This window comes from Carassius auratus, chromosome 43 (genome assembly GCF_003368295.1).
Source record: "Carassius auratus strain Wakin chromosome 43, ASM336829v1, whole genome shotgun sequence".
NCBI lineage: Eukaryota > Metazoa > Chordata > Actinopteri > Cypriniformes > Cyprinidae > Carassius > Carassius auratus.
In genome coordinates, this window is record NC_039285.1 from 8,507,832 (window position 1) to 8,524,900 (window position 17,069).

Genomic DNA, 17,069 nt, shown 5'->3' on the forward strand with positions numbered 1-17,069 from the left:
CCTTCTAAAAGGAGGTCAACGCCGGCTGCGCTGGACACCCCAAGCTCGAGAGGCCTTCAGCCATCTTAAACACCTCTTCACCTCGGCACCCATTCTTCGACATCCTGACCCGTCCAAGCCGTTCGTCGTAGAGGTTGATGCGGCCAATCACGGCATTGGAGCCGTGTTGTCTCAAAGGTCTGGTGAACCTTGCTCACTCCATCCGTGTGCGTACTTCTCTAAAAAACTCTCTCCTGCCGAATGCAATTATGGAATCGGAGACCGTGAGTTGTTGGCCATTAAACTTGCCCTTGAGGAGTGGCGGCACTGGCTAGAGGGAGCTCAGTTCCCATTCACTGTTGTCACCGACCACAAAAATCTCCAATATCTGCAGAATGCCAAAAGACTCAATGCTCGTCAGGCTCGGTGGTCACTCTTCTTTGCTCGCTTTAATTTCCAGATCACGTATCAACCCGGTCACAAGAACACTAAAGCAGATGCTCTGTCCCGTATGTACTCACCAGATCCAGACACCAACAAGCCTGATTCAATTCTACCACCCTCCGTTTTCCTCGCGCCTATCCTCTGGCAGATCGACGAGGAAATTCGAGCCGCCACCCTCGAGGAGCCTGCACCTCCGGAGGTACCCACGGGTCTAATGTACGTGCCCACCAACCAGCGACTCCCCCTACTGGAAAGTACGCACACGTCACCTGGCTCAGGACACCCTGGCAGCAGGCGAACCCTCTCGCTCATCCAGCAGAAGTACTGGTGGCCTAACATGGTTCGTGACGTTACCCGGTACATCCTCGGATGCTCGGTCTGCGCCGTTACCACCACACCTCGTCAACTTCCCGTGGGTAAATTACAACCACTACCCATTCCTCGCCGACCCTGGACCCATCTAGGGGTGGATTTCGCCACTGACCTTCCCCCCTCAAGGGGGTACACTACCATTCTAGTTGTTGTTGATCGTTTTTCTAAATTCTGCAAACTAATCCCATTAAAGGGTCTTCCCACAGAGTTCGAGACCGCAGAAGCCCTCTTCACCAACGTGTTCCGGAATTATGGCACTCCAGAGGACATTGTCTCGGACAGAGGACCTCAGTTTGTCTCCAGGGTCTGGCGAGCGTTCTTCCAACTCCTCGGAACATCCGTCAGTTTATCTTCTGGATATCACCCTCAGACCAACGGCCAGACCGAGCGGAAGATTCAAGAGATCTCACGGTACCTCCGTACTTACTGCTCCCAACACCAGGATACCTGGAGCCAGTATCTGCCGTGGGCTGAGTATGCCCAAAACTCCCTTCGCCAAACCACTACAGGCTTAACCCCTTTTCAATGTGTTTTAGGCTATCAACCACCGCTGTTTCCCTGGTCAGGAGAAGTCTCTGAAGTGCCCGCGGTAGATCACTGGTTCCAGGAGAGCGAGAGGGTGTGGGACTCAGCTCACGTCCATCTCCAGCGGGCAGTTCGGAGGCATACAGAGACCGCTAACCGACGCAGATCGCCTAATCCCGTCTATCTACCTGGAGACAAGGTTTGGCTCTCCACTCGGGATATCCGCCTCCGACTGCCCTGCAAAAAGCTGAGTCCCCGCTACATAGGGCCGTTCACCATCCATTCTCAGATAAATCCCGTCACCTACCGCCTGGACCTACCACCACACTACCGGATCTCACCCACGTTTCACGTCTCACTGCTAAAACGTCACACTGATCCAGTTTCTCCTTCCTCCACAGAACCAGAACCGCCTCCCCCTCCAGACCAACCCGAAATCCTCGGAGACAACATCTACCAGGTCCAAGAGATCCTCGACTCCCGGCGGCGGAACGGCCACCTGGAATACCTCATAGATTGGGAGGGGTTCGGTCCCGAGGAGAGGTCGTGGATACCACGCAATGACATCCTGGATCCGGCTCTCCTCGAAGATTTCCACCGACAACACCCGGACCGCCCGGCTCCCAGAGGTCGTGGTCGTCCCCGTCGCCGCTCTAGGATGCCTGGAGTCACCCGTGGGGCGGGGGGTAGTGTCACACCCTCAGCTCGTTCCCTTAGCCCCAGTCACCATTGCCAGTCACCATCCACTCAATCTCCCATGCACCGCTCACGTGAACCGTCACCTGAATACTGATTACCTGCACCTGCACCAGCAATCACCACACCTTTAAATACTCACCTCACTCATTCACTCACCGGCTGGAATCAAGCTTACATGGACGCTCTTTGTGGATCTTCTGCCTGCTTCTTGTGGACCGTATTGTGACTCTGTGGAGATTCAGTTACAGCGATTAAGGGAAGTGACTCTTTGTTGTCAGGCCTAGCTTTGTGCTTGAACTCACCTATTGATCAGTGCTTGAAGATTCACCGTCTGTGACCACACTTACCTGCTCTGTTGAAATCCTATGTTAATAAAGCTTCACGAAAGTACTTACCCGTCTTCTCCTCTCCTTGTGTGGATGTGACAAATATGAATGCTAATAATCTTGATACTCCTACTTAATGTTAATGAGAAGGACTAATGCCCAGCATCTAAGGACCAATAAGAGTGAGCAATAATTGAACATGTCTTAAAATACATGCTTTAACTTTTTCCTGGTTTTGTATAACGTTTGCTAGTCTGAACACTGGAAAAAAGTGTATATCAACAGCCATCTTTCTCTCCATAGAAAACTTGTTGATGTCTGTGCTAACTGTAAAATATTGTTTTTGAAGCGTACCAAATCATAAACGTACTTATTTTGGGGTTCTTGATTAATGAAATAAATACAAATCTTAATCCAAAAGATTAAATCCAAGTATGGTTTGTCAAATGTGGTGTTTAAAACCGGGTTTGAGCTTAAATGTGCGATGGGCATGTCTAAGATCTGCCACAATCTTGTTAACCAGTTATGGCTCAAGAACAGAATAACATACAAGGCAAACACATTTTCCATTCGTCTATTTACCTTTAGTTGAGTTTTAGTCAAGCTTAAGCTGTAGCACATAATGTTTAGGCTAACTCAAAAAAGAAAAAAAAGACAAATAGATACATATGGCAAGTTTCAAAATTGGGGGTGCTTTATTGGTGGGTTGGTACTCTGTCAAAAGCTACTGATATGTATGTTTAAAGTATTAATTTGTAACTGCACAGTGAAGTGCACTTAAAATGTATCCATGTTGATAGCTGTCTGAGTTATAACAATGTGTTTTTGTAGAGAGTTTCTTACTGAGAGTTTGAAAGAGTAAGGTTCACTACATCACATGGATGCATGTCACTTCATTACTTGCAGAAGGCCAACTTATTTTGTTCCACAAAACAGTTCTAGCTTTAAAAATTAATTTGAAGTTTTATGTGGAACTTTGGTGTTCAATGAGCCTTCAATCCTTTGTGGCTGTTCCCATCTAAAATAACTTCTTAAGCACCACAAAAGATATTGTAAATTCTCTTTTTGCCTGACATAAAAGGGCTTTTAAAAATCAATCTTTTCCTGTGCCAATGTCTTTTAAAAAAACTTTTAAGCTGAGTCATTCTGTGGCTACGGCTACTCACCCGTTGGTCACCCACAAGCCTTAAAACACACCACATTTCTAGAAATTTTCCTGTCAAGACATCACGCCACATATTTCTAAGAAAATATAGGCTTTCATTTTTCCCAGATTGGATTCTTTTTGTGGCATCACCGCTCTTCTCTGTTCCAGTTTCTCTCTTTTTTTTTTAATTTAAAGTCTAAAACACTTCGTTAAAGGTTTTGTTTACCTAAAAATGAAAATTTGCTGCAAATGTTCTTGCCCAGAGGCCATCTAAGATGTAGATGAGTTTGTTTCTTAATTGGAGCAGATTTGAAGAAATTTAGGATTACATCATTTGTTCACCAAATGGGTCATTTGCAGTGAATGGGTGCTGGTAGAATAAGAGTTCAAACAGCTTATAAAAACATAATCCACACGACTGCAGTTCATCAATTTATGTCTTGTGAAGTAATTAAGCCATTGCTTGGGGCCAAAATACGGATCACTTGTGGATTATTGTGTTGTTTTTATCAACTGTTTGGACTCTTGTTCTGACGGCACCCATTCACTGCACAGGATCCATTGGTGGGCAAGGGACGTAATGTTAAATTCCTTCAAATCTGTTCTGAACAAACAAACTCATCTACATCTTGAATTGTATGAGGGTGAGTAAATTTGTTTTAATTTTTGGGTGAACTATTCCTTTAAAAATAACACTTATGATTTTCTTGTGACTTGCCTTAGTTGAGAGACCCAGCATCGAGCTTAAAATATGCAATGAGACCGAAAGAACAACAAGGATTCTACACAACCCATTCCAGTTTTACCATGCAATGAAGACAAAGCTGCTCTCATCTCCACCAACAACTGGGCTATTCTGGGTGTGAAGTTAAGGGTCCCTAACTACACAGCACAGGTCATTCAGTAATAACAGAAACAAAAGAATCCCCCTTTCTCCTCAAAAACCAGACACTTTGGTAATCATCAACACATCCTAAAAGCAGGAAACATGGGCATCTCTTCTGAACATCGTCAAAGCTGTGACCTGCAGTCAGTTGTGGCGTAATTGGGTTTCTTTTTCTTCTTCTTTTTTAAAAGATAAATGCATGTAGTGCATGAGTGATGGCCTGCTGACGTCTGCGGTGAGATAATGAACTATTTTTAACTTAACTGGAGACATAAGAGCAACATGTGCAGCGAATGCTCCATGTTAAAAACACGACAGATCACAAGGTTCAAAACACTAGTGGAGCTCCTCAGTGGACTGATGTTTATGCAGAAATATATTTTACATTTCTCTAATTTTGATTAACTGCCTCCAGAAAACCTCTAGCAAACAACTTCTAGGTAATCGTCCTTTTATTGGACCTCAAAGCAAATGTAATGCAATTTGTCACTCAGCTATTTTTTGGAATTATTATTTTTTTCTTGATGGAGGGGGGCAAACATACTGTATAGTGTCTATTTTAAAGATATATTTTCAATAGATCTATTTATAATCATTGAATAAAAATGTTTTTCCCTTACATCTTAAACAAGTTCACATTGAAATTAATGTAAATATTTTAAAAACACACCACATGCCTTGTGTGTGTATATATACATATACACCATATACTTCCTAACCAATGAAGTAACTCTGAAAGGTTGTTGTTTTTCATTGTTATGATAGGATATCATTTCTGCATCGCCCTGACATTTTGAAATTGATCAAAAGTGAGAATAAAAACTTATATTGTTACAAAATATTTATTTTAATTAAATGCTGTTCTTTTGAACATTATATTTAAAAAATCTTGTAAAAAAAATTACATTTGAACATATATTAAAATAAAACAATTAATTGAAATAGTAGTAGTATTTTACAATATTACTTTAACTATTTTTTATTTAAATACAATATCGGGAAGCATAAGAGACTTTGAAAAAACATTAAAAAAAAATCTTACTGACCTCAAACATTTGAATTGTAGTGTGTGCATAAATAAAAAAGAAAATATATATATTGTGTCATTGATCTTTCAATCATACTGGGCAGATCAGTACAGCAGGAAGGTGTTTTTTGGTTTTGTTTTTTACTTTTAAGTTATCACAAATACATTCACGTGTAATATGTCACATACAAAAGAATTCAACCCCCCCACCCCGAAAAACCCTCCTTAGATACAGAATCACAGCTACTATGTGGCTTTAACAAATTCCACAGTTTCCACACTGAACGTCTCTTCACGGCTGAGTACACAAGAGTGTGTGAACAGCTGGCTGTGAACTGGATTTGGCTACAGTATCTCAGCACAGGGCTGCACACGCTCTGATAGCTGCCTCACTGCAAAAATGTTCAGACGGTCGCAGTGCACATGTTCCACAAGTATTACTGCACATCAATGCAAAACCTTTTACACTACTCACTATGTCTTTCTAAGGCAACTTTATCAAGTGTCACATGATGCACCATAACATCAAACTCTCACTTGAGGCACTAAATTATTGTCTAAATTATCGTCTAAAAGAATTTAAGTAGCAAAGTAGTGGTAAAACCCCTTTAAACCATTTAAAATGTTAAGTCTAAATTCTACGGTAACAACTGACCCAACAGTCGTACATTCAGACAAGCTGTCCGTGGGCTCAACGGACATAGACTGTAAAGGCAACAAATAAATGACATTCTTAATTTAGACTTACATTTTCTAAACACAACTTGTCCCCGAAAGCTAAGACTAAAGACAAAAAGAACCTCTTAGTTTAGCCCGTTTCTGATATGCTTTCACCTTGTGACCAAATATGGCAAAAAACAAAATCTGAACAAGTAAGACACTTAATGAATCATGTCAAAAAACATAGGATCTGAACAAATAAAACAATGGCAAGAGACTATATATATATATATAATAGCCTTAATTAGAGATGAAAGACCTTCTTAAGGTTGGACGCTTCAAAAAAAAAAAAAAAAATCTAAAGGAAAAAAAAAAAAAAAACCCTGTTCATATATTGCAGTCTCACATTTGGTCAGAGATTTACCTGAAATATTCAGGTAATCCATCTTTTTCACAGGATTTCTTTCTCTCTGCATGTATAAGGTCCAGTGTATGAAACCATTTTGGAATGAGGGTTTAAAAGCTCATGTTGGAAGTTTACAGGGTCCTGTGTGCAGCCGCAGCGCCCCCCGTCTGTGAAGGGCACTTAAAGTTCGAAATTCCAAAGGCATTGTGTGTGGACTGGCACTAGATGTGTAGTGGTAAGTTAGCGTGTCGTAGTAGTGGTACTTGACCGGTTTGCCGTCAGGATCATGAGCGAAAGGCCAGAAGCCGTACAAGTGGATCTCGTCACAAAAGCGCGTAGCCATGGTGTACATCAGGAGTCCGGTGGTGGGTCTTTTGATCTGGACATGATTGGTCAGCCAGTACCTGAAAGAAATCATAATTCATTACACTCAAGTGCATAAGAAGTCATCATAATTCATTACACTCAAGTGCATGCTTTCTTACAATTAGTCTGATCTATACTGTTTTAAATTTATATTTTATACTGTTCTATATGAGTTACATAAAAGCTTCAGAAAACAGAAAATCTGACATTACTGTTCAAACATTTGTGATCGGTAAGAACTTAGGCTTTTGATAAAAGCTCACCAAGGCTGTATTTATTTGATTAAAAAAAAACAAAAAACAACAACAGTAAAAATGGCAGTATTTTGAAATATTACAATTTAAAATATTTTTTTACATTTTAAAATGCAATTTATTCCTGTGATGGGAAAGCTGAATTTTTAGGAGCCATTAGTCCAGCCTTCAGTGTCACATGGTAGTTCAGAAATCATGCGAATATGCTGATTTTGTGCTCTAAAAACATGCATTCCCATTATTTCTAATAAACAGTTGTGATACTTAAGAGTTTTGTGGAAATTGATACTTTTTAAGGATTTTTCTGTGAATAGTTTTGATGAAGGTTTAAAAGGACAAAACTAAATAAAAAAACTTTTGTAACATTAGAAATACCTTTCCTGCCACTTTATCAACTGAATTCGTCTTTACTGAAAAATAATAATAATAAAAAAAAGAAAAGAAAATAGAATAGTAGGTGTATAAGGTTTTTAAAAAGTGCCAGTCCATATGTAACAGGGGATTGTAAATCTTAAGTGTGTTAACAGCTAGGTTATAAAAAAAAGAGCCTGAGCTCAGTTGCTGAATTTAGGCTAACCCCCCCCCCCCCCTTTTAAAATATTCTCATGCTAAAAACCTGATGGCTGTGCAGCTCTTCCACCTTTAAAAGGAGGAGATCAGACAATTGAACAATGTCCATTAAGATGCACTGAACCCTCTCCAGTCCACTCACCCCTGAATAAACCCCACAATAGAGCTCTCCCCGTGTATCCGAGAGGTGTCATTCATTCAGAACGCTCGAGGAAAAAGGGGGGCCTGGAAGAAAGGAGTTTCAGACCCCATTTATTAAAGCTACCCCTGGACTTTGTACATTAGGACTGAGTACAGATTTCTTTATTCTGATTCATTTGGGATTAAAGTAAAACAGTTAAAAAAAAGTTTTCTACTTATAACCTATAGTGTATTCCTGTACTCCAGTTTTCAGTGTCACATGATATTTGATGCTCATTATTATCAAGGTTTCAAAACTAGTGTGCTGCTCAGTATTTCTGTGTAACTGAGAAATCTCTCTCTATCTGCATTGAACAGTATTGTATCAAGTAAATATTCTCTCTGCTAATGCTATAAATTATAATGAGCACTGATTCAGAGCTATTCAAACTAGTAGCCTAAGCTATCTTTGTGAATGATTAATTAGAAGAACCAGCTTATTATCATTGTTTTGCATCCCATAAGGACAATAAAGATGCTCTTTGACATTATTTCACACATTTTATATTGTAGCATTCAATACAGACTGGAAACCTACACTGAAAACACATAAAATGTAGTTTATTTTGCTGAAACACTGATGATTTATCGATTAAAAAATACATTTTTATTATACAGCTACTGAAAACAGGCACACTTTTTTATTTTAATGCACCATCTAAAGGTATTTCATGACTTTTGAAAACTTGAGGTTGTAAATGAAAGATTCCTGAAGTACGTTTTTCTACTTTTAAATTTCACGTTTAATTCAATGTGTTTTACTGTACCTTTTAATTGTTTCTGAAAATTAATAGCAATTTATGAAGTTCTGAAAAAAAAAAAAAAAATCGGTGTTTTTATTGTTGTTAATTTCCACTGAGTTTATGCAGATGATGTAATTTTTTGACGATCTATTCCTATACAAATGTACTTTGTTTTTTATCATTTGAACAACTACAAAATATCGTAATGCCATATTTTCATCGAAACATCATTCACTGAACAGCTTTCTCTTGCCTGACCTTTATTCTGGCCCCGGCAAACCATGTTACACAGAAGGATCTAAGAAAAGCCATCCTCAGATAGGTGCATTGTAAGGACGGTAGGTTCCAGACACTCTGCTCTGAAGGAGGCCTGAACGGCAGACTTAAAATATGCAGAGGTCAATGAAAGAGGCAAAGGTTGCGCTATTTAAAGCCAACTGCCTACAACTGAGCCCAGAGGGGCTTGAATTCATTGAGCGAACTAACAAAGACCTTCTCTGAAAAATACAGATATATAGATGCCAGTGTGCACTTAGTGGGTGCCTCAATCCATTTACAGGAACAGTACTCGGCTGTGGTCGCAGGGTAGGATGTGAACATATTGATGCCTGAACTATAAATAGCGAAAGTGTTGATACACCTGCTACAGTGAGCATGGGTGTTGAGTAGGCTTAAATGCACGGGCACGTACCCCCTGACAGCATGGAGCAGACGCAGGGAGGGGAAGGCGGTGCGGACGTTCACAGTATGCAGAAGAATGAGGCGGATGGCCCACTCCACTCGCTCCTCTCCTCCTTTAGCCATGAAAGCAGGGATCCACAGCACACTGCCGCTGAGGCTCTGCAGCCTGCGGACAAAGCGCTGCACCCACTCCTCACTGTTCAGGTCCTGAAAAGCACGCTGCACCACAGAAGGGTTCATAGTCACCAGACTGGTGCGCAGGCCCACATCAGCTGCATACTCCTCCACTGGAGCCAAGTTACACCTTGGAAACATACACACACACATTCAAATGGTTAATCTCATATCTCTAATATTATCTCAAGTTAGTTCCTTGACATATTGTATGTGAAAGCTTATGCCTGTGTGTATACATATGGTGGCATATGGACAAGCCTTAGATTTCCTCATCAAGCTAGTAACAAGCTATCAACATATAAACATCACTCTGTGTGATTACATTACACCCATAACATACTCGACACAAATGTGTCAATGCAGAACCTTTAAATAAGTTGTACTTATTTGAAGGTTCAAATAAAGTGGGTGATGTTATTCAATTAATGTTTAGAAAATGAATTATAAATATGTATAAATATTTAAAAGAATGAATAGAGTCTTTACGTGTAAATATACTGTATAGCTTCCATTTAAATTTTAGGATGGGTGGTCCCTCACATTAGGATGATCATATTTGGGGGTCTGTGGCAGACTGAACAGCTCTTTACAGACTATTGAGCATCAAGAGTGACACAATATTCGGTAGCACTTTATTTTACAGTCCTGTTCCTCATGTACATATATATGTACTTATTATAGTAATTACAATAACTATGTAATAACTAGGTACTAACCCCGAACCTACCCCTAAACCTAACCCTACCCCATGTAGTTAACTTGTATTACCACAACTTTCTTAGATAAATACACTGTAAGTACACTATAAGTACATGTTAGTACACGTACTGTAAAAAAGTGCAACCCAATATTCGTTAACAATGTGACCTATAAAGAGCAATAAATAATTAAAAAATAAGGGTGAGCAATAGACCTTCACTGCAAAGAATTTGCTTAATTTTTTTTTTAACAAGTAATTTATCTTTGTATAAACTACAGCATTCATACTACAGTAGGTATTATCTTATCACATGAGGAATGCTCCTGCAAGTGCCTTTTAAAGCTCATCCCATTGTTTAACAAACAAAAACAAAGAAAAATCCATAAAGACACACAGAGGTGACTTTAAAGCAAATACTGAGAACAGTGTTGGCATTATCATCTTGTCACAATACCTGGAAAACCTTTGGGAATATCATAGTATTACACAAGTGTGTCACATGAAGCACACTGATGTAAAAGTTTTTTTTTTTTTTTTTTTTTTTCCAAGCAAACAGCTTCAGGTTGCACGCAGAGCATTTTACAGGCAAGTGAACTTTGGTCACTTTTAGAAGACAGCCTAATTATGTTTCCAGGGCTGTGGCTTAGAATGACTTATTTAAATGTCATATTGGCTCAGCTGGTCACTAATTGCAGTTTGTTATAATCACCATTCAGGTCTGAAAGCCTTCCGACAGTATACGAGTCAAGCCTGGATGTACCGCCAGCTATTTCAAAAGTGCACTGTGTCACATACTGATCGGAACCTGTTTGAAATCCATAAAGTTCATAATAAATTGACATCAGCCTAGCAAACGTGCCGATCTGAGGTATTCAACTCGTGATGAAACCTCTGTAGCTCTGTATATTCAGGAAAATGTACTTCCACCTCAGAAAAAAGATGCTAATTGTGCAGGTTTAAAATAAAATAAAGAAATAAAGTCACACTGTGAGATATAAAGTCACAGTTACAAGAAATAAAGACCAATTTATGAGAAATAGTGGCAATTGCAAGGCACAGTCCCAATTACCTTCTTTTTTTTTTTTACACACGGATGAAACAAACTGTTTTAGGGTTATCACTTAAATAAATCTGGTATTTTAAAAAAAGTTCAAATAGGAGACATTATTATTTCTTTTAGAGAGAAAAAAAAAGTTTTAGGACATTGTTTTATAATTATTCTTTAAAGCTAGTTTAGGAAGATTTATTGTTTGTTGGAATGTATTATCTGATTCTGGATCAGAGTTGGGATACATTTTCATCAACAAGCACAAACTGTTGAATGCTACACCACAAAAAAAGAGGTTTACCTAATGACAAAGTCGTGTGAATCAATCTCTCTGCCGCAGCTGCTATTCAGTAATATCCCAGAGTTCCCTACGATGGCACATTGTTTGTAATGTCGGTTCTTCATTGGAGACGCCGTCGGCAAAAGGTGGTACAAGTTATCAGAGATGTTTGTGGTGCTCTGGCGGTCAAATATATAATGAATTACATCCCCGGGTTTAAAGGTGCTCTTAAGAATTGAGATGTCTCTCTCAGCATCCAGGAACCTCAAAATGTTTTTTCTGGAAGAAAAAGAATTACATATTTATGAATGCTAAGGGGATACAAAATCGAGTATTAACAGTGAACCACATTCTTAAGAAATGCCATACTGTGCATTTGAATAAATTCAAGCCGTACCTGATGAGGTTAGTCAAGGTTCTGTTGAAAGTCCATTCAGGCGAGGATGAATTGCTGGTTTTGCTCTTTATGCCTGGCAGTGGAATTAGAGAAGAAGAGACTTTGCTCTTTTTATAGGAGACTAGTGAAGTAGGAGCAGCATTCAGGACTGAATTTCTGATGGAGGTAAAAAAAATAAAAAAAAACTGTTTATGCGCATGTCTACCACAATTCACTATTAGACACAGCTACAGATAACAACATCTGTCAGCTCAAAATACTGGCAGCTATGTTTTGGTAAACGCTGTAATGAGTTTGTGAAACCCTGATAAATCAGTAATGTGAAAAAATAAAACATTTGAACGGTTTAAATAATTATAAATAATTAGCATGCAAACACACAGAAAATAGAATACATTTAAAAATTTTAATATGTGCTTGTACGCATCACTCAGATTACAAACCTGTTAGACTGAAGGACAAAGCTTTTTATGTGAAACTTCTGTGAATCCTCAATGTTCCTAAGAGCAGAAGGCATAAAATATTCATTATCATTATCCAGTAATTTCACCATTAATAATGCTCTCCGTGTAGATAATTAAGGCACAGGCAATTAGATCCTGGACTGAAAAAAAATATGAAATGAAATTATAATGATGATGTTTATTTAGGACTTTAATATGAGCGCCTCCACTTTTAAACTCTTTAGAATATTTTGATGGTACAAACCCAAGATTATTACAAGCGTGTTTACCCTCGTTATTACTGATTAATCATTTCAGAAAAGAAAGTGTTAGAATATAATACTGAAACCTGGATAAATCACCTTAAAGGAACAGAGGCTCAAAATGTAATCACCTTCAGGGCTCCCAAGATGAGTTTGTTTCTTCATCAGAACAGATTAGGAAAAATTTAGCGTTACATCACTTGCTCACCATGTGATACATTTATTTAAAACAAGCAGCTTTTCACATCACAAGATGTTAACTGATGGTCTGTAGTCAAATTGACTTGTGGATTTTTATGTTTTTATCAGCAGTTAGGAGTGTCATTCTGATGGCACCCATTCACTGCATCACATGCTCATTGGTGAGCAAGTGTTGCAATGCTAAATTTCTCTAAATCTGTTTCGATGAAGCGCATATACATCTAGGATGGCCTGTGGGTTAGCAACTATTTTTTAAACTATTTCTATCAAACATAACACCAAGGATCGTAAGTAACTATGTGATTACTTTATTAATGTAACGGATTACATTTTATAACTTTTGAATAACTTTTCTTAATTTCTAATGAATGTTTTTTAACTGTTGAATGTTGATCATTATTAAATATTTTAAGCATGCAGGCAGGATTAACCAGTAGTACTCAACACTGATTCCTGTCAGCCTTTCAAAATCCTTCAACACTTGAATTGAGATTATAATAATTTAATTTTCAAGCACAGCACTGGAATGCACTTTTAAAACAATGGAACAATTTTTTCATCACTTGCCATGGTGGTAACTCGTGGGCCTTTTACACAAAAACGGCAATTTGGGGACTGAAAATGTATCTTTTTTTAAAACAGGTTTCAAAGTGCAAGTTTTTGAAAACACCACCGTTGTCTTTTCCGTGTTAAACACCCAATAGGGGAATCTTTGAAAACAGTTATGTCATGCGCATGCATAGTATGTGTTAGGTATGTAGACATACGCAGTAGCCAACGTGTCGATTTTAAAGGCAAGCGCGAACAAACATACACAACAATGGCAGAGTATAGTTGCTGCCCAAGACTTTACTAATGCCTCTTCAGCAAAGTGTGGATTTCCTTCACCAGTATTACAAACAACAGCGAAGACACATCATATACAACATATAATCGTCACTTCCCTACAGGTGATGTTTACTCACAAGTTGGCAGAGGCACCAACTACTGGCCCGGCATATGTAATACAGCGTTTTTGGCCGTTTTCGCAGACGTGTGTAAACATTAATTGTTTTGAAAACGTTGTCGTGTATACGTGAAACTTTCTAAAAACGCAATGCATGTCATGTAAACATAGCCTCAGACAGGTAGGTAACTGACATCATGTTCACACTACCTCTACCTGCTGGGTGCCCCTTTGAAGCAGTTAGGACAGGACAGCATTGTCTCCTTAAGTAAATCAGTCCTATTTGTCTACTACTCACTGTAATGTTCTCCATGTCTTCCCCAAACTCATGGCTATGTATGTGCATTATTAAGCAGAGAGATCACAGATCTCTTAAAATTCTGGGGAGCAGCTTCAAATGCAGATTAAATGGTGGTGTTGCTTCAGAATGCTTATAACTGTTCTGAGATATACCCATTAGATCTTTTGTTTGATAAGGAATGATATACTAATTTGCAATAAATTATAAATCTCACCAATAACTTAAGCAAAAATTTGATCATAAGCATCGTCTAATGTCTTCTGACAGCTAGTAAATGAGGTGTGAAATTTCCAAACTGGGATTTTATGGGAATATATTTTGTCTCTGGGATATTTTCGGTTAGCAAATATGAGGGAGGAAATATTCCCTTTCCATGCGTAATTGATCAATTGTAATCAGTGCTGCAGAAACATGAAATACAATCTCACGGCATAGAGCAAACAAGCCAAATACTTTGCATAAAATGTCAAATGTGGCATGATCAATTAAAAAATGAAGCACTATATGCACATCCTGGCAGCATATACGTTTTTTCATGCAATTATTTCTGCAATTAATCCATCTACGCACAAACATGCTTCTCACTCAAGAGCTTTAAAGTGTATGTGCCGAGACAGCTAGATAAATTATGTAAGCCTGAGGATTTCTGCTACAGGGTTCAGTTAGCTGAGGAAAGGCAAACTGTTCATTTTTGTCTCCAGGCTGTTGCTTTAAAGTCACAAATCAAACAGTAATCCCCTAGCTGCCACAAACCACAGATCAGACTGTCTTTTCACTCGCCATGAATGGGCGCAAACAGAACACACTCAAGACTAGAAGAAAACCACAAACCATCAGTCATCTATTACAGAGCACCAGGGTCAGCTGCATTTATCTGACTCTTCATACAAGGCTTCACACTCAGCAAAGTCTGAAGGACTCATTTTGGAGACCAGCCAAGAATTAATAATCAGAGTCTATACAACATTCAGCAAAATCGGCTCCAAAATGTCTTATCTCCCTGCTGGTTACTAACTCTGAATAGACAAAATATTCACTTTAAAAGCTTTAAAATATCACATTTACCCACCAGATTATACAAAACAATATTCAACTACATCAGACTATTGTGATATCAAACGTGAGCTGTTCCTTCAAACTGGAGGACCCAAATACACAGGCTGTGGCTTTGCAAACAGTAGTCCTCGGGACAACACATTGTCTCTCTATTTGGACTCATACCCTGTTTGATGAAAGACCAAACCAATCCAGCAGGAAAACACAGTTTATAGTCTGTGTTTTGGAACATTGTAGCAAGTCTAATCTGGTTATTTGCTTTTCCAAAATGGTTATTAGCTGGTCCAAGCCAATCATTTGCTGGTTCAAGGTGGCTATTAAGTTGGTAAGGTGGTAAATCATCTTGGAACAGAAACAAATCAGCTCAGTAGGGTGGCCAGGCTGGCTTTTTGGATATGGCAGCTTGTCAGACAGCTACAGAACAGCTTAGACCACCTAAAGACCAGCTTGGACTAACTACACCAGTTATTTTCCAAAACACAGCTCTCTTAAGATTTTGTAACAGACACAAAAAAACAAAACACACACACACAATAATCAGGGAAATAAAATGTAGAGCTCTCGTGAATTTGTGTTAATATGAGCCAATGCAATACGATGCTCAGGCTAGTCCTGAATGGGCTGTCCATTGTTTGGGTTTCTACAAAGTCTCTCACGAGACAATCAAAGCACGGAGGACAGTGTCCTAAACATAAACACCACATAAAAAGAATTTCGCTGCGTATTGAAACAAATAGGAAGGATGAGATATTTTAATCCGAATTATTTATTGAACATTAATCGAATTTACTTACGCGATTTCTTCCTCCACTTCCGATATATCAGCTATAATCACAAATATAACCAAGGCTGTCCCGATTCCAAACATCAGTATTCGGAATTCAAAAGACATGACTTGACCGATGCGCGCGATTCTACAGATGCGTTGAACTACAGTAGTATACGCGCAATAGAAAACGGGCTTCTTTCACACTGCTTCCTTTCCTTACGCAGGGCAACACATGTAACGTTCCTCCGTCTCCTCGACAAAGCCGGACCATTCTAACTGCCCGTGCAGGTTAGCGAACAGTTTTCTGCATTAAATATCACGTCCATCAGCTTCTTCCACCTTTACGAAAGTAAGTGTAACGTTAGAGATGAGGCAAAACGTTGGCGTCCTTTCTTCTCTTCTACTCCTGCCGCGACTCCTCTGAGATCTGGTGCGTGGCAGTTCCCTTGAAACTTTGCCTGCAAGGTGCATAAACTCACATTTGAATGTTAGCATTCAGTTAAGCCGCATAATTGGTATATAGGGACAGAAGGCGTTGAGTTAAAATTGGATATGAAATATGATTCCCCTCTCCTTCTTGCTCTCTTTGTTGCTATCTGACAAAGACACTGACGTTTGGTTTTCTAAGGTGAGGACTTTCCATTGACTTCTGTTGTTTTTATATTGAGCTAATGGTCTTTTTTAACCTGTGATCCTAAATCCTTGTCTGAACCAGGTGCGACGCTACTGGGTTACGACCGAAAGGCATTTGTCTGTCTACAGTGAACCTACAGCGACATAATCAATCACAAATCACAGCCAATCAGAACAGTTCCCTCCTTCCGCGCGCTTTATCGTGCTGCACAACGTAAAATACCTTTCATTTTCACGACTTTCGGGCTGGTTTTATACTTTTCATAATTTTCTTTGTAGAAAATTTGATTTGTCATATGATATTATCTACAACCAACCTTACCTCGTGAGAGTTTCGTGTGGGCGGGGCTACGCAACGCCGCAGTACAATGCAACATTTTTCTGTTTCCTGTAAATGTGCAAGACTTTGATTTATTAGCCACTCTATAAATAACTAGTAGAATAACCAAGTGCAGAAACAGTAAAACGGTTTTCTCACTTTTGTTTATGATTACAATAATACATTAATATGATAAAAATAAGTCTACCAGTTTGCAATATCAAGTATCAACAGTTAACGCTTATCGAAATTGCTGATTCTGAATGCAGAT

General features: G+C 39.0%; 1 protein-coding gene across 2 annotated transcripts; it reads right to left on the bottom strand.

Moving 5' to 3' along the window:
* Positions 1-5,380: 5,380 nt before the first annotated feature.
* On the bottom strand, positions 5,381-16,586 carry LOC113061612 (alpha-2,8-sialyltransferase 8B). Of its 2 annotated transcripts, XM_026230886.1 has the most exons (6): positions 15,872-16,584; positions 12,311-12,367; positions 11,868-12,023; positions 11,492-11,749; positions 9,276-9,569; positions 5,382-6,875 (listed from the first exon to the last, which is right to left on the bottom strand). In XM_026230886.1, the coding sequence occupies exons 1-6, from the start codon at positions 15,967-15,969 to the stop codon at positions 6,590-6,592; spliced, it is 1,149 nt and encodes a 382-aa protein (XP_026086671.1). In that variant the 5' UTR covers positions 15,970-16,584; the 3' UTR covers positions 5,382-6,589. The 2 variants fall into 2 exon arrangements, with proteins under 2 accessions (XP_026086672.1, XP_026086671.1); XM_026230887.1 differs by lacking the exon at positions 12,311-12,367 and having other exon boundaries at positions 5,381-6,875; positions 15,872-16,586.
* Between the last annotated feature and the right edge of the window lie 483 nt (positions 16,587-17,069).